The sequence below is a fragment of the Callospermophilus lateralis genome, chromosome 6 (genome assembly GCF_048772815.1).
Source record: "Callospermophilus lateralis isolate mCalLat2 chromosome 6, mCalLat2.hap1, whole genome shotgun sequence".
Lineage (NCBI taxonomy): Eukaryota > Metazoa > Chordata > Mammalia > Rodentia > Sciuridae > Callospermophilus > Callospermophilus lateralis.
In genome coordinates this window covers 118,727,069-118,742,752 of record NC_135310.1, presented here as the reverse complement: position 1 = coordinate 118,742,752, position 15,684 = coordinate 118,727,069, and the positions used below count along the sequence as shown (strand labels likewise).

The 15,684-nt window shown below is 36.2% G+C and overlaps 1 protein-coding gene across 6 annotated transcripts in view; it reads right to left on the bottom strand.

Moving 5' to 3' along the window:
* Window positions 1-15,684, bottom strand: part of Fkbp5 (FKBP prolyl isomerase 5) — a 116,734-nt gene that overhangs the window by 8,551 nt on the left and 92,499 nt on the right. For 5 of the 6 annotated variants that reach the window (XM_076858839.1, XM_076858838.1, XM_076858841.1 and 2 more), the window contains exons 6-8: window positions 12,909-13,065; window positions 7,907-7,997; window positions 5,432-5,515 (exon numbers count right to left, since the gene is read on the bottom strand). In XM_076858839.1, coding sequence (XP_076714954.1) covers window positions 5,432-5,515; window positions 7,907-7,997; window positions 12,909-13,065 — 332 coding nt within the window. The remainder of the gene's footprint in view (window positions 1-5,431; window positions 5,516-7,906; window positions 7,998-12,908; window positions 13,066-15,684) is intronic. The other variant, XM_076858842.1, reaches the window with a different exon arrangement.

Here is a 15,684-nt window from a genome sequence, read left to right as displayed (position 1 = left end):
TGGTGGGGGGGATGCCTTTGGCATTGAGTGGGCAGAGGCCAGAGAGGATGTTCAACATCCTAGAATGTACAGGACAGCCCCTGCCCCAAAGAAAGGTTTTGGGGTTGGAATTATCCAACGCGAAGTATCAACAGTGATGAGGTTTAAAAATCCTGCACTAATTGGGGCTGGGGTTTTGGCTCAGAGGTAGATCACTTGCCTAGCACATGTGGGACCCTGGGTTCGATCCTCTGCACCGCATATAAATCAATAAAATAAAGGTACTGTGTCCAACTACAACTTGTAATATATATAATTAAATCTTGCACTAAGAGTTAAGAAGATAAAAAGACAAGGTGAACTCTTCTTATGAGTTTTTTTCCCCCCAAACCCCAAATCCTAGACTTGTGTCTACGGCATTACTTCTTGACTCAGTAAGGGTGGTCAAAAGCTAGCAGAGTTTTGTTTGCCTGAAAAAGGTTCACAGGTTGAATAGTGATCCTTTATTAGTTTGCTTTAGAAATGCTTTCTTCTCAAGGCTCACAAGAGGGCGCAAGAACCCCATGTCACTGCAATGTCCTCAAACTCTGCCACCAAGTTAGAAAAATACTAAGCAGGTAAGACAGTTAATGCTCTTTCTTGTCCAACAGTTACCGTCAGCTATGAGAACAAAAATCATGTTTGTTGAACTGGCTTGCATGATGTCTGGCAAATTCATGTTATCTATGCTTAATAATTATTTTCAGAGCCAAATGAAGAGCCCTCCCCTTTTTCTTTTCATTAGTGTTCACAGGTTGAAATGAGATTCTACAATATAATTAACACGATCATTTCTATTTAAAAGCTGGAAACAGTTCAACCCTATTAAGGGGAGAGATTTACCTTCTAAGTTATAAACCAAACTGACAGGTCAATGGAAACGGAGCTCCAATGTGCAGAGCCCATCTCTGCTCTAACCCACACATCTGATCTCTGCATGTACACAGCATGCCAAGTTGAATACCCTGGTAAGATGAGACCCAGGAGGGCAGTATGGCAGACTGAAACCTGCCCTGAAACTTGAAAAGGGAAGGGACTGTATACAGGAAACTATCTACCAATAATTTTGAAGCCTTACAACTAAAACTAGAATCACTACTGGGATCTTTACCTATAATTAAGAAGGTGCCTTCAGGGAAGTTTCTAGTGGTACAAAATGTTCAGAGACATTCTGGGAGAAAAGTCTTAGGTCAGTGGTTTTGAATCTTTCATTAATTTTCCCCTAACGGACTAATGTTTTGAAAGATCTTGTCTATCAAAGTGCATGTTAAAAGTAATATGTTCCATATGTGTGACTGCTGATCCAGATTTTATCCAAAGATCAGTAATTTTAAGAAGGTTCATAATATTATGAAACATAAATATATATACAGTTATAGTTGTGATGCTCACAAGCAACAGATTTAAATAATCATACAGATACTTAAGTACTGCTTTCTACTATTGATCATGAATTCTAGCCATCCCCTATATATACTCAGGTTAAAGTTATATGACACATGACTTCATGACATCATTTTGTTACCAAAAATGTTGTTCCAAGTTATCTGTCATCGCAACCAATTAGAGCTTCTGATTGCTATGCTTAGTAATATTACTATTACTAAGCTGTTTACTATGCTGGTAGATATAATTCTAGTCAAATGCCCAAAGCCTCAAAGCTCTTGGATTATTAGAAGTTTGGAAAAATACATAAAATTCAGCCACACACACTTAATGATGGGGATACATTCTGAGAAATGAGTGATCAGGTCATTTCATCACTGAGAGAACATCACAGAATGTACTATATAAACCTATGTGGTATAGCCCACCATGCATTAGGCTATATGGTATGACCTGTTGTTCCTGGACTATAAACCTGCACAGCATGCCATTGTATTAGATACCACAAGTAACTGTAACATGATGGTAAGCATTCCTGTATATAAACACACAAAAGATACAGTAAAAATACAATATAAAAGATTAAAAAATGGCACATCTATATAGGGCCTATCACATGAGTGAAGCTTACAGGACTGAAAATTGCTCTGAGTGAGTGAGTGGAGTAAATATGCAGGCTGAAGACATTTTACTATCAACTACTGCAGACTTTATCAGTATGGTACACTTGCTATACTAAATTTATTAAAAATGTTTTTCTTTCTTCAATAGTAAATTAACCTTAGCTTACTGTAACATTTTTTACTTTATAAACTTAAAACTTTGACTCTTTTGAAATAACACTTAGTTTAAAACACAAAAAGATTGAAAAGATACACAAAAATATTTTGCCTTAATCTTTAAGGTTTTTCCTATTAAAACAATATTTTTTTTTAACTTTTAAAACTTTTTGTTAAAAATGAAGTCAAAAGGGACTGGGGTTGTAGTTTACTGGTAGAGTACTTGCCTAGCATGTGTAAGGCACTAGGTTCAATCCTCAGCATCACATAAAAATAAATAAGTAAAATAAAATTATTGTGTAAAACAAACAAAACTGAAGTCACAAATGCAGATGTTAGCTTAGTCCCACATACAGTCAGGATTATCAGTATCACTGTCTTCCACCTCTACGTCTTGTCATCTTGTCCCACTGAAAGGTATTCAGGGGCAATGACATGCATGGAGCTGTCATATCCTATGATAGATAACAAAGCTTTTGGAATCCCTCCAGAGGGACCTGCCAAGGCTGTTCTATAGTTAACTTTTTTTTCTTTTTAAATATGTGAAAGCAGTACTCTCTAAAATAATGATAATAAATATATAGACAAAGAACATAGTCATTTATTATCAAGACTTACATACTGTACATGATTGTGTGTGCTATACTTTACTTTCATACCCCTGGTAGAGCAGATTTGTTTACACCAGCATCACCACAAACACATGGGTAATGTGTAGGCTATGATGTTATGACAGCTATGACATAAATAGGCAATAGGAACTTTTTAGCTCCATTATAATCTTATGGGACCATTATCATAAGTAATTTTCATTAACTGAAATGATATGTGGTACAGGACTGCATAGTAAGGACTTTTATGGACTCTAGAATATAGGAAACACCACCCAGGTCTTAAGGGATTTTATAGAAATCTTTCTATTTTATTCTTGTATATTATCTATTTGGGTATAAAATAATCCATTTGGAATCTTGGTTGAATAATGTACAAGTAGCTGATATTCCTCAATCAGAAATTTAAAAAAAAAACAACAAAAAAAAACCCCTCACTCTCATGAATTTTAAAACCCCAAAAAATTCATACTAGAGGGCTGGGGTTGTGGCTCAGCGGTATAGTATTTGCCTAGCACATGCAAGGCCTTGGGTTTGATCCTTAGCACCACATAAAATAAATAAAATAAAGGTATCATGTCCAACTACAATTAAAAAATAAATATTTTTTAAAAACTTACACAACTGGAAAGAAACTTGGGGATTAAATAATGTTCCTCCCTCATTTTTCACATGCAAATAAAATCTCTTCGGACCTTAGTGACTTTAAATCATTTGAAGAACAATAAAGCCTAGTTTTCCAAATTCCCAGTTCAGATCTCATTCCACCACATACTAATGCTTTCTGGTGATCCATGCACCATTTTAATATATGTAGTAATTATAAATAAATATATGTATTATTTAAAAATCTGGACTTCAAATTTGACTACATCCTACAGTAATTTGACTACATCCTACACACTAGTCACTTAAAAAAATAAGTTTCATGTAATGAAACTTAAATTCAGTTGTACCTTTCTACTAAGTTGATTTCATGACCCAAGCTCAAAGTTTGAAAAACAGAAACCATAAATGTTGCCTTCTGTTTTTCTTTTGTGTTGATTATACATTCTTAGAAAATTCTGTTTCATTTGGTTTAACATTGACTCTATTATCTTCAGAGAAGGCTGTAAACCTAATAGCATGTCTTTTTGAGAGAGAGAGAGAGAGAGAATTTTTAAATATTTATTTATTTATTTTTTAGTTATCGGCAGACACAACATCTTTGTTTGTATGTGGTGCTGAGGATCGAACCCGAGCCGCACGCAAGCCAGGCGAGTGCACTACTGCTTGAGCCACATCCCCAGCCCCTAATAGCATGTCTTATAGCAGATGCACCACAAAGACTTGTTAAAGTATATTTATGTATCACTGCTTTATACTGTTGAAAAACAACACTAAATTTGTATTTGTGAATGGCAATAGCAAGAAGCAGGAAAAACAAACATAAACCCAGGAAAGAAACCTTGACAGAATTCCCATTCTCTAATTTTAATCCCCAAACCCTTTCTGCTCACAGAGGAGGCATGTATTTAGGGTTGGGTTAGCAATAGGTAAAGCACGCAGATTTTCCTTACAGCTGAGGGATTAAGATCTAAGGAAGATCTTGTAGCATTCCTAGATGCTACAAGAAAGTATTTTCAGAAGCAATCTATGATGCATATTACTTAGGAATTTCTGAAGATTTTTCACAAAACCAAATGTGCAGGGATCATCTTAGCCATTAGAAGCAATTAATACTCCTCCTGTCAATTGCTTTTGAAATCTGTATATAGCCAGCCCTCAGACATTGTGTCATCCATTCTAGTCTTGACTTTCTTAATAACCAGCTGACATCACAAACAATATCTTTAATTTGCTGTTATAGAAATATTAATAAGTAGGATGTATAAAAATACAGATATTAGATATATATTAAGTATTTATTGTTGGAATATTTACGTGAAAATTGCTCTTCCATTTAATAACCAGAGATTACATATTTTTCAATTGAAAGTATTATTAAAACTAAGGAAACAATTATCTTGTCTATATTTACATATAAGCAAACGTAACATAATTTCTTAAGAACAGTTAACAATAAATTTTTTTGTTTTTAAGAAATATATCTGAGATGAAAAATTGTGCTCTATATATGTTATAAATTAAAAAAAAACAGGAGAAATGTCAAGTATTATTACGTAAAATAAGAACACTGAGAAAAAAAAATCTATGCATGTTCTTTTTCCTTTCCTTTTGTCTTATGTCCTAATGACTTTATTAAGATAGGAAAAAGGAAAATGACAAAATTCACTCCTGTGAATTCTATTCATTATTTTTTCATTCCATAAATACATATTGCATGCCAACCATGTACCAAATAAAATGCTTTAGGACTTGTGGGGTAAAATGGTAGGTGTGTAAGCCAGACCCGGTCTGCATTTATGGAAGGTTATAATCTAATTATGATGTGTACAAGAGTTGGGTTTTTTTCTTCCATATTAATTCATTATTTTTCACCATTCTTTATACCGAAAATGGCAGACTTGTGAAAATTCAGGCTTATTCTTACCAAGAAGGATGTTGAAAGAATTCATAGTAGGAGATATCAACACAACTCAATGATTCTTGAGTGAATTCTTTGACCTAGAAAGGATAGTACAGAAGCTCACACACCTTGAAGTATACTGTTCCCTTCTCTTTGACAATGGCAGCCTGCTCCAGTTTTTCTTTGGTGTCCATCTCCCAGGATTCTTTGGCCTGTGTATAGATTTGTGGCAGTGGTTAGAAGAGTACAGGAGGAAAAGCATCAGCTGATGCCCTGAAGAACAATCAGCAGCTACTTCTAGAGGATACCCAAACTCAAAATACGCTGGCTGTTAAAGTTGCATGCCATTGCCAGTTCACTGCGAGGCTAGTGCTCTCTTTGTGTTACTTTAAGAACTCACTTTCCATGAGGATCAGATTGTGGCTTAACTCGTGTTGCTCAAGAGGGTCGAGCAGGCAAAACACAGGAACATAAATTGCTGAGCACCGTGAGAGAATGCACATTTAGAATGATAAGGTGAGGCCATCCAATAAAGGCGAGGGCTCCTTATATCCCTCCTATAAACATTTCCACTAAACTGTTATAATTTTTTCAAGTTGTTTCCCTCAAGTCTTAGTTTTTCATCTCTAAAATGGGAATTAAGTCAGAGTTGTATATTCATACTGAATTTTCAAAATTCCAGGGCAAGCAGTTTTCTCATCATTGTAAAATAAAATAACCAGATACACGACAGCCTCCAAAGTTATATATCTAGCTTGTAAATATATAGTTGGGGAATTTCAAGAAAACATAACTGGGAGGGTAAAGCTCACACAAAAAAATCACTTCAGAGCACGTGAGTTCATCATCTGCTAGTTTATATTGTGTGTATCCTTTACTCTCCACCATTAGGACACAAATCAAGAAACTGCACTTTCCATACCATCAACTGGATTTAGGCTCATAAAAGTCACTAGAAAAGTTGTTGGGATCTTTAAGGGAAATTGGTAATAGAAGTGTTATTTAGTGCATATGAATTGTGAAGTTTAAGTGGCTAACTGTAAAATTCTATTTAAAAGATAATTAATGTGTTCCTGGTGTCACAGCTGCTCCCTGTTCCTACTTTAAGTGAATGAGGGGGATACTAATTTTTTTGGCAACTCATGTTGCCTCCCAATCGTTGAGCTCTGTTATTTAAAAGCCTCATTAACAAGGGTCCTGTGCATTTTTCATATTGGCTTCAGTTTTTATGGAGTATAAATACAGCCTTAACACAAGGCAGAGAATGAAATCACATTACTCCCAACATCACCACATGCCTTCCTGTGTGTCAATATACCTGGCAATGTTGCACAAATACACTCAAGGAATAGAGAGAGCAGAGGCTCTTTGTGGCAGGCCAAAGTAAGAAGGATCCAAATAAGCACAGGAGGGAAGAGGAATGGGCTTCCTCTATAAAAAGGGAAATAGGAAAGCTGAAGGTCTAAATGACCATGTGTGAAAGGTACTTTTCTCCTTCCTTAACAAAAACCACAAGGTGATATGGGACAGCACTGGAAAATCAGTGCTGAGTTAGCAGGCCTTCCAAAAATGCTACTCAATAAATGATGGTGTGACAAGAGCATGTGTTTGTTTTGAGGAAAACAAAATAGGAGGAGCATGATTAGGGACATCACTGATAGGAGAGAAACCCAAACCAGTCCTCCCCTTACTTTCCTAGCCCAAAGTTATAGGCCCACAGGACAATTTCCTTTCCAAGTCTGATAAATTACAAATAGTCACATTTCTAGCTCAAAGCTTAATGTACAGAAAAAGGAGGTGGTGGTACTGTGGGTGAATAAACCAAGAATACAAAGGCAGTCCCTGAGGAGCTTCAGGAAGGGTGGGGCACTGGTCACACGGGGGTGGGGGGGTGGGGTGGGGGTGCGCACTGCTGAGAATGACAACACACCTAGCTTAGGTATGACTTTGTCTGTTCTGTTAATCTGCTGCTAAAGAGCCTCCTAGGTTGGATACGTCAAACAAGACACCTTTCTGGAATCCAAGGCAACTGACAAATACTCTCATTTCTACTTTGACAGATATGAAAAAAAGGTCTAGGGTTAGCAGGTTTCTTTCCTGTGTCTGGTCACACAGACAGATGGCCCCCAAGGCCTGGTAATTGGGATAATAACTTAGAGTGACAGTCAGGTCTATTTGTGACTCCTGTGAAAGGTACAATTCCTTCAGCCCTTGAAAGCTGCGCCCCACACCCCTAAGGAGCTTCTTGGCAGTACGTGAACCTTTTTGTCCTCAACCCAGAGAAAAAAGTACAAAAAGAACAAGTCTAGGAACAAATAAAGGAACAAGTTTTGGATTCTACCCAAAAAAGTTAAAAAAAAAAAAAAAAAAGGCTGACACATTGAACAAAATAAGAACACTGAGGTCCTTGGTTGTATATCAGCTGTGCTATGTCAGATGTCCCACACTCTAGTAGCAGTGTGGGAGACAAGAGACAAACTTGAAAATGAACAGCACAACACAGAAATAAACACCAGCTATCTATACCACCTAGTAATAAAGTAAATAAAAAGTGGATGGAGAAGAAATTTATGGTGATTTTAGAGAAATTGGTATTTTCTCACCTTTTCGAAGCTCTTAAGTGTAACTTCATATATAAGCTCAGCATTAGGTTCAATGCCAAATTTAGGCTTCCCTGCCTCTCCAAAACCATATCTGAAATGGAGAGTAAAAAATAAAACTTTAAAAGAATTGGTGTATTTCCAGACTCTTTCTTTGGTACTTTGAGGTATCATATTAGCATAGTGCTATCATTTGCAAGTTACACACAGTGACCCTGAAGACAAAAGATGTTGATCAGAAGATACAGTGCCAAATATCACTACTGTAGTTTTCTTAGAAACTGGGCTAGATTCAGCTTTCTTCTGCTTTGCATACACGTGTAATGCAACATCTATACTACTTGGGACAGCTTGCTTAATGTGATTGCAAATGTCATTGCCTTTTTTTCCCTACTTGTTTTTACAATTAGCTTTCTGGCATTAGGCTCTTCTCCTTAAGCTTTATCAGCAGGAAAGACAAAGGAGATATAGTCACTGTAATTGTTGTAGTGGTGCTTTTTAAAGGTTTAATGAGCTTTGAGTTTTAAAGTGTTATTGTCAAATAGTTCTGGGAACATCTACCCTGACTTTCTGATAGTACCACTTCTAGTCAGATAAATGAGGGGAAAGACTCACATATTAGGAAAGAAATATGTTCTCTCAGTATTTAATATTTTAAAAAATAATACTAGGAAACACACATAATATACACATAAATTAAAAGTAGCAGCTCTAGCATCTCATAGAGACACTCTCTTACAGTTTTGTAACTATCCTATTATAAAATGCTATACCTTTTAGCCAAATCTTACTGAATAAAAAGGTGGGGATATGTAATTTTGTATTTAGGATCATTTAAGATCTTTAACAAATTAAACATATTCAAGAAGCACGCATCTGCTAGAATGGAAGTTCTAGTGGAGCTTTCTGGCTGGTTCAGTTGGTACCCAACATTTAGAACAAGGTTCAGCATATCAAGACAGTATTCAATGGAATATACTCTTCCTATAAGCCAAGCTATTCTTGGTACATGAAATGGTATTATAAAAAACTTAGTAAACTCAAACTTTCAGGTTATAGGTTGAAAGATGTCAAAATAGGGTTGATAATACCTCTAGTTTCCTTCAGGACTGAAGAAGTACAATGGGCCTGTCCTATGATCTTTACCCCTTGCCTGAATTTTCCAGGAAAACAAAAAAAAACTGCTTACTCACTCACCTTCATGGTTACACAAGAAGGTGCAACTGGAACAGAGAGAGGCATAGACATACAATGAGTGCTGGTAGGATGGGGGTGTGGTGGCTTTAACAGCAGGGCAAAGGGTATCTTCAGCAAAGAAATAAAAAGAATGTAATTATCAGTAGTCACTTTTAGGGAGTGGTGCCCACTTTTCTATTTGGAGCTCTTAGATATAGCTGTCTCCTATTAAGTTTCTGTCATCTGGTAAATAAAGACCATTTCTAACTTGCTGGGAATGAGGTAAACAGGGGAGTACTTACTGAAAGCCTATTTACTGAGAGCATGTTATGATTGAGTCCTGTGCTAATACTCGGGGACAAATGCAACAGATGATCTGGCATTTGCCTTAGACTGATGGCCCTTAATCGGGGCAATTTTAATCCTCCCTTCCCCAGGGCAAAGTCTAGAAATATTCTGAGGTTTTTACAACTGGAGGGGTGCTGCTGGTTTCTCTTATGCAGAGGTCAGGAACGCTGCTGAACATTTGACAATCGACAATGCCCAGGACAGCTTCTATAACAGAATTATCTGGCCAAAAATGTCAATAGTGCTGAGGGTAAGAAAACCTACCTCAGAGGAACTTACAAATAGGGTCCATGTGGTGGGAAGTATGAGGACTGGGTAGAGGGAGGCACCAGAGAATCCTGCCTATTATCAAAGGGGTTAAAGAAGACTAAAGAAGGAGATTATTTCTATAACTCTCTTTTGGCTTAAAATGAAATGATTCTATCAAGTGTAGGTAGAGCACAGCAACCTACAGAGGCAGAAGCTCACACCAAATAGTTCTGGGAACATCTACCCTGACGTCTGTATTATATAGAAATTTGGCTGATTATGCTAGTTCAGTCCAAGCAAAGAAGGACCCAGGGCATACAATTCATGTGACTGAAAATTAAAATACCACAAATGGAATTCCAGGACTTAAACAAAAGATAAGCTGAGCTACAGTAACAGAAGGAATTCATTATTCCTGTCCTTGAATTAATGGTTGCTTCCAAAGAGCAGAGATATAAATAATGACTTCTAGTGACTATTAGGCTTTTGTACACACACAAGAACTACTCACATTACCCTTGTTACCAACTGCTTCTTTTTCTTTTTTTTTTTTTTTAAGGTTTATTTTGGTTCACTTTTTTTAAAGTTGTCAATGAACCATTTATCTATCTATCTATCTATCTATTTATTTATATTTGGTGCCAAGAATCAAACCCAGTGCCTCACACATGCTAGGCTAGCGTTCTACCACCGAGCCACAACCCCAACCCCTGCATTATAGGTGAAGAAACTGAGGCTCAAAGAGAAGTGCTTTTTGAGTGGTCTCAAAGAGGTAGTGGAAGAGCCAGGATTTAAGTGTGGCCTGAAGAAACTAGTTTTTTGACCCATGCAGCCTCATTATTGGACTATCACTCTTGGCAGCCTGTGTTTTTGTTTGGGATTGTTTTAAGACAAAAGCATAAGGAAAGGAAGGAAAGAGAAAAAGTTACAATTATTCACACTTGGACCTAAAATAAGAGGAAAAAATGGGTTCTTTGGAAGTGTTTCATGAATTTCTTATTATGAAAATATTTTGCCAAGAAGTCTATCAAAGTCAAAGAGAAAGGGTGCCTTGGATATTTTATGGAGATTAAAATAGAGTTGACATTAAGAGCATAAATTTGCAACAGCCATATTCAGAACACTCAGTATAATGTTCTATAAGTGGGAATCTGAATAAAACAATTTGTTACACGCAAACAGAACAGGTTTGGTGTGTAAGGATTTTCTACATACATTAATAGTATTACGCGCAATGCATATGCAGAGATTACACTTTGCACACCATCACTTTGAACAGAAAATAGCGTGTTCCTTCCAATTATGCAAATCATAGCCATAAAACATATAAAAAACTTTTTAAAAAAATTTGTTCTAATTAGTTATACATGACAGTGCATTTTGACACGCTGTATACAAAGAGTACAATTTCTCATTCCTCTGCCTATACATGGTAAAGAGTCACACCAGTAATATAATCATACATGTAATGAAAAAACTTTTATACCAAAAAATTTATGAAAAACTTGTCTGCTACTTTTATGCCTGAAAACACCAGGAAAACCTACCACGTGTTAAAACAGAATCTCCTTTTTCTGGTGGCCTAAGGGTAAAATGGAAGAGAAAGCCACCACAAAAGTAGTGACAGCTGATACACCAAGGGTTTGAATGTGCCAGGCAATTTGTTAAGTGCTGTATCTGCCTGACTTCATTTAGTCCTTTGCAACTTTATAAGGTAGACACTGTTATCCCTACTTACAGAAGGGGAGATAAGTGACTTGCTCAAGTGCACATAGTTGGTAAGCTGCAGAGCAGGGTTTAACAATTAATGATATATACAGCAAACAGTTTAAACCTGCAAGGAACTATTTGCATTTATAAATAAAGACAATTTCCTTTTCTTTTTGCCACTAATCATCTAGGTTAAAATGTAATGAACTGATTCATATATTATATGCTCACAATATATATAGAACTTATCCTCAAGGAGCTTAAATATGCAAACATACATTAAATATAAATCCCATCTTCTAGCGAGTTTACTATGATTTTGGAATACTAGATCAAAAGTAATTAGACCCAGGCATGGTGTTATACATCTGTAACCCCAGCAATTTGGGAGGTTGAGACAGGAGGATCACAAGTTCAAGGCCAGCCTCGGTATTTTAGTGAGGCCCTTGGCAAGTTAGTGAGACACTATCTCAAAATAAAAAATAAAATGGGCTGAGGATGTGGCTCAGTGGTAACATGTCCCTGGATTTAATTCCTATTACAAAAAAAAAAAAAACAAAAGTAATAAAGAAGTATTACTGCCTCAATAAAGGCTTTGAAGAGTTCATGGTGGAACATCTTGGAAGGATTCTCAAGTGGGTAGTGGCATGACCAAAATATCACCTGAGAAATATGATTATGGATCAAGTGCTAGGACAAAGGTAAATAAGCCACTGTGTTACTACAGAGGCTACACAAAGGCAACAGTACAAAAGGCATGATATTACCTATTGGCAAGGGAGGTCATCAAGAGTCTTATTAACTCAAAATCCTACCAATGAAAGTCCTTGGAGCTCAGGGAAAACACATTATTAGATAAGCAGAAGCACTTTACATGTAAACAGAATCAAAACACACTGGTTTCTCTCAGGGGTTCATTTCTCAAGATAGAAGGCTTGGATTCATGGTATAATTTTTGATCTAAAAATAATACCAAACATGTTTTCACAAGAGAGACTGTCAGTGTCTGATAGTTCTAAGCTTGGAAGTGCTAATGGATATCCTTATAATGGGAAAAATTTAGGCAAAAATGAGTCATCTCCGCTGCCTTTAGATCCAGGAAGAACAGGCTTTTTTTTGGGGGGGGGGGTAGAGGAGGGAGATGCCTCTATAAGAACATGTGGCACAAATTCAAGTGGTAGTAAATCATCCAAATGCTTCAACTCCCAATGCCTTCTGCCCAATATAGAGAAAAAGAGAACAGGGGCAAGAGAATTACATATGAGGACTGATAACTGCCTGACTTGGCTACATGGCTGGTAATACTATCCTTAACATGCATCAACCAAATAAACATACTTGCAAACCTTTGTGATACTGTAAGGCCCATTAATTTACTTGATGACTAACTATGACCTGACTCAATGAATGTTTCCACTGTTGTATTAACATCACTGAAAATATCAAAATGCTGAATGAAAAAGTAAGCATATCCCTGTTCTTTAGATACCTTCTCAGTGTGCTGAACTGGTATGCTGCTTACCGTGGTCCAAGATACAAAATACATTGTTCTTCCCGCTGCATTTTCTCCAGGGCTTTGTCAATTCCAATTGGAATGTCATGGTCTTCTCCTTCACCAACAGTGAATACCACATCTCTGCAATCAAACATCCTTCCACCACAGCAGCCTTCCAGGTGGACTGAGGGTGAGAGAGGACAATCAATAAAGTGGCTCCTTAGGACTCAGTAATTCAGTGAAGTGAAGAGTGAGTGACCACCAATGTATCAAATACCATTTCCCCTCTCTCATTTCATTAAGAAACATAGTGCTACGTCTCATCTCAGTTTCGCCCACCCAGCAATCATATTTCTGTTTTAAGTTAAACATAAAATTGCTGATAACCTTATCAATAAGAGGCTTAGTGGGCAATAAAACCAACTAGAAGCTGGGCTCAGTGGTGCATGCCTGAAATCCCAGCAGGTTAGAAGGCTGAGACAGGAGGATCACAAGTTCATAGTGAGACCCTGTCTGAAAACTAAAATTAAAAACTGGGGATGTGGCTCGATGGTTAAGTACCCCTGGGTTCAATCCTTGACACAAACAAACAAAACCCCCAAAACCAAAAAACAACCCCCACCCCCAAACAAAAAATCCAACTAGAACATAGGTTTAATCTAAGCCTATGACCATTTCCTTACTTGTAACACAGGGTCAAGACAGATTACATAAAAGATAATTACTAAAATGCCACAAACTTAATATCAAATATATAATGACCTTCTATAACTGTATCTTGACTTCAGATTCTTGGGCAAGAACCCAACTGAGTGGTTATTTCCTTAATAATATACCAAGGTTAACTGAAGCTCTTTCCTCTTTAAGGGTCCTAATCACATTCACAAATATATATGAATAAAAATGAAAAATCCAAAGGAAACACAAAAGTAACTAAGCTGTTTTCCTTAGTGGAAGTAATAAATTTAAAGTGTGAAGGAATTAATAGTATTACTATAACTTTAAAAATCAAATTATTATTAACAATCTCTTTTGAAATGTAAAGTGAAAAGGTCAATTTCTTGGGATCTAAGACCCCAGGCCACCCAAATTCATTGAGCTTATTCCCAGGGTTATTTCATATTAGATAAGAGGCTTTCATATAAATACAAAATAGAAAAAATACATATACACATTGTTTTTCCTTGATAGGTTAGATTCATTTTTCTAGGAAAAACAATTCTCTGAAACCTTCCAACTACTGTTAACATTACGAATATTTATGCCTTCCAGTCTTTGACTCAGTAAGAAAAACAGATGGCTTATAAGCTAGGGTAACATTCACCAGGGAATATAATAATTTGTCTTTCATGAGAAAATTCATTATTCTTACTTCTGTAATATAATAGCCTATATTCAAATCTATGGCAGTTTCCTAAAACACTTCTTTTCTAATACTGGATGACCAACTTTGGATCAATAACTTGCTTTAGAGAAACTAAAAATCACTCTTCTCTTAAATGTATCCCACATCCAATAAGATAACTATTATTTTCCAAAATAGTTGTGATTTTCAGTACAACTTACTATACATTTGAACTACATGACCTCAAATGTCCCTCAAAGCTCTAAAATTCTATGATTCTATGACCCAGAGAATTGAATAATATAACTCAACATAGGCCTGAAACCGGCTTCAAAGCTAACTACTATAGCTAGTCATTTGATGGGTTTATCTTTAGCTTAGGCCTGCAAAATGAGAGAAACTATGAAGAGTAAACAGTGGTGGTTAGTATACATACTAAAAACCCAAATATTGCCTGGATATATATGCTTTAAAGCTCTCTACCCTTTTTTAACTCACTAGGATTAATACAGGTAGTATTAATGATTTGCTCCCATTGCAAATATACGATGGAGTCCAAAAAGCTTGGAATAAACTAGAGAGGCCTGGATCCTGAGTCAGTTCCTTCAAGTGACAGCAGGAGCTAGACTGGCTTTCAGGGTGGGGTTGGTATATGGTATTTTGTTTTATATCCTATACTCATAAATGCAATGTTTCCCTGTAAATTATATTCATTTTTGGAATGCTCTAGATAAAACATTCAACCTGCAACAAATTGAAGGTCATTCTGAATTGGAAATATTTAAAAAATAAATTCAATTTACTATTTTCAATTCCATCCACATTAGGTTCTGCAGGAGGGAGTCTAAGGCTTAAGATATTTTTACTGGAGTAAAAGTTGATTTTCTAAAGGGGTTGAGAGTTCTTAGAAGTTTGCATACCTAAATTTTCTTAAATCTTCCCAAGAAATTTGATTTAGACTAATGGATGATACTTTTTATGAAAACGATTGCTGAGCAAAATGAATTTTAGCTCATGTATTATGTAATGTCTCAAGTATTGGGATGTTAACAGATTTTTTTGGTCTGAGGGTTATTGTTAGAAGTATTACCTCCCCCTATCCCCACCCCAAAAGGATAGCACATTTAGTAGGGGAGGAAATTTTCAGTATATTTGTTGTGGCTTTTGGTTGATCAAGTTTGAATGTGTTTTCAAAACAGGAAATCCAGACCCTGCAAAGGATTTCTGCCTGTGTGTCAGTTTCCTAGCCTGGCTTTCAGCTTGTATGTACTTGAAATCATATAAATAATTTCAGGGTTCTCTTTATACGTGATAACCCATCATTAGAGGGATAAAAAGACTGCCTACTAATAAACATGTTGGGAAAGATAAGTGAAGTAAGCAAGTCAAAACAAACAAAAATAAAAAACAAAGCTAAGTAAAACTATAAAAAAGGCATAATTAAGAAAACAAAACATT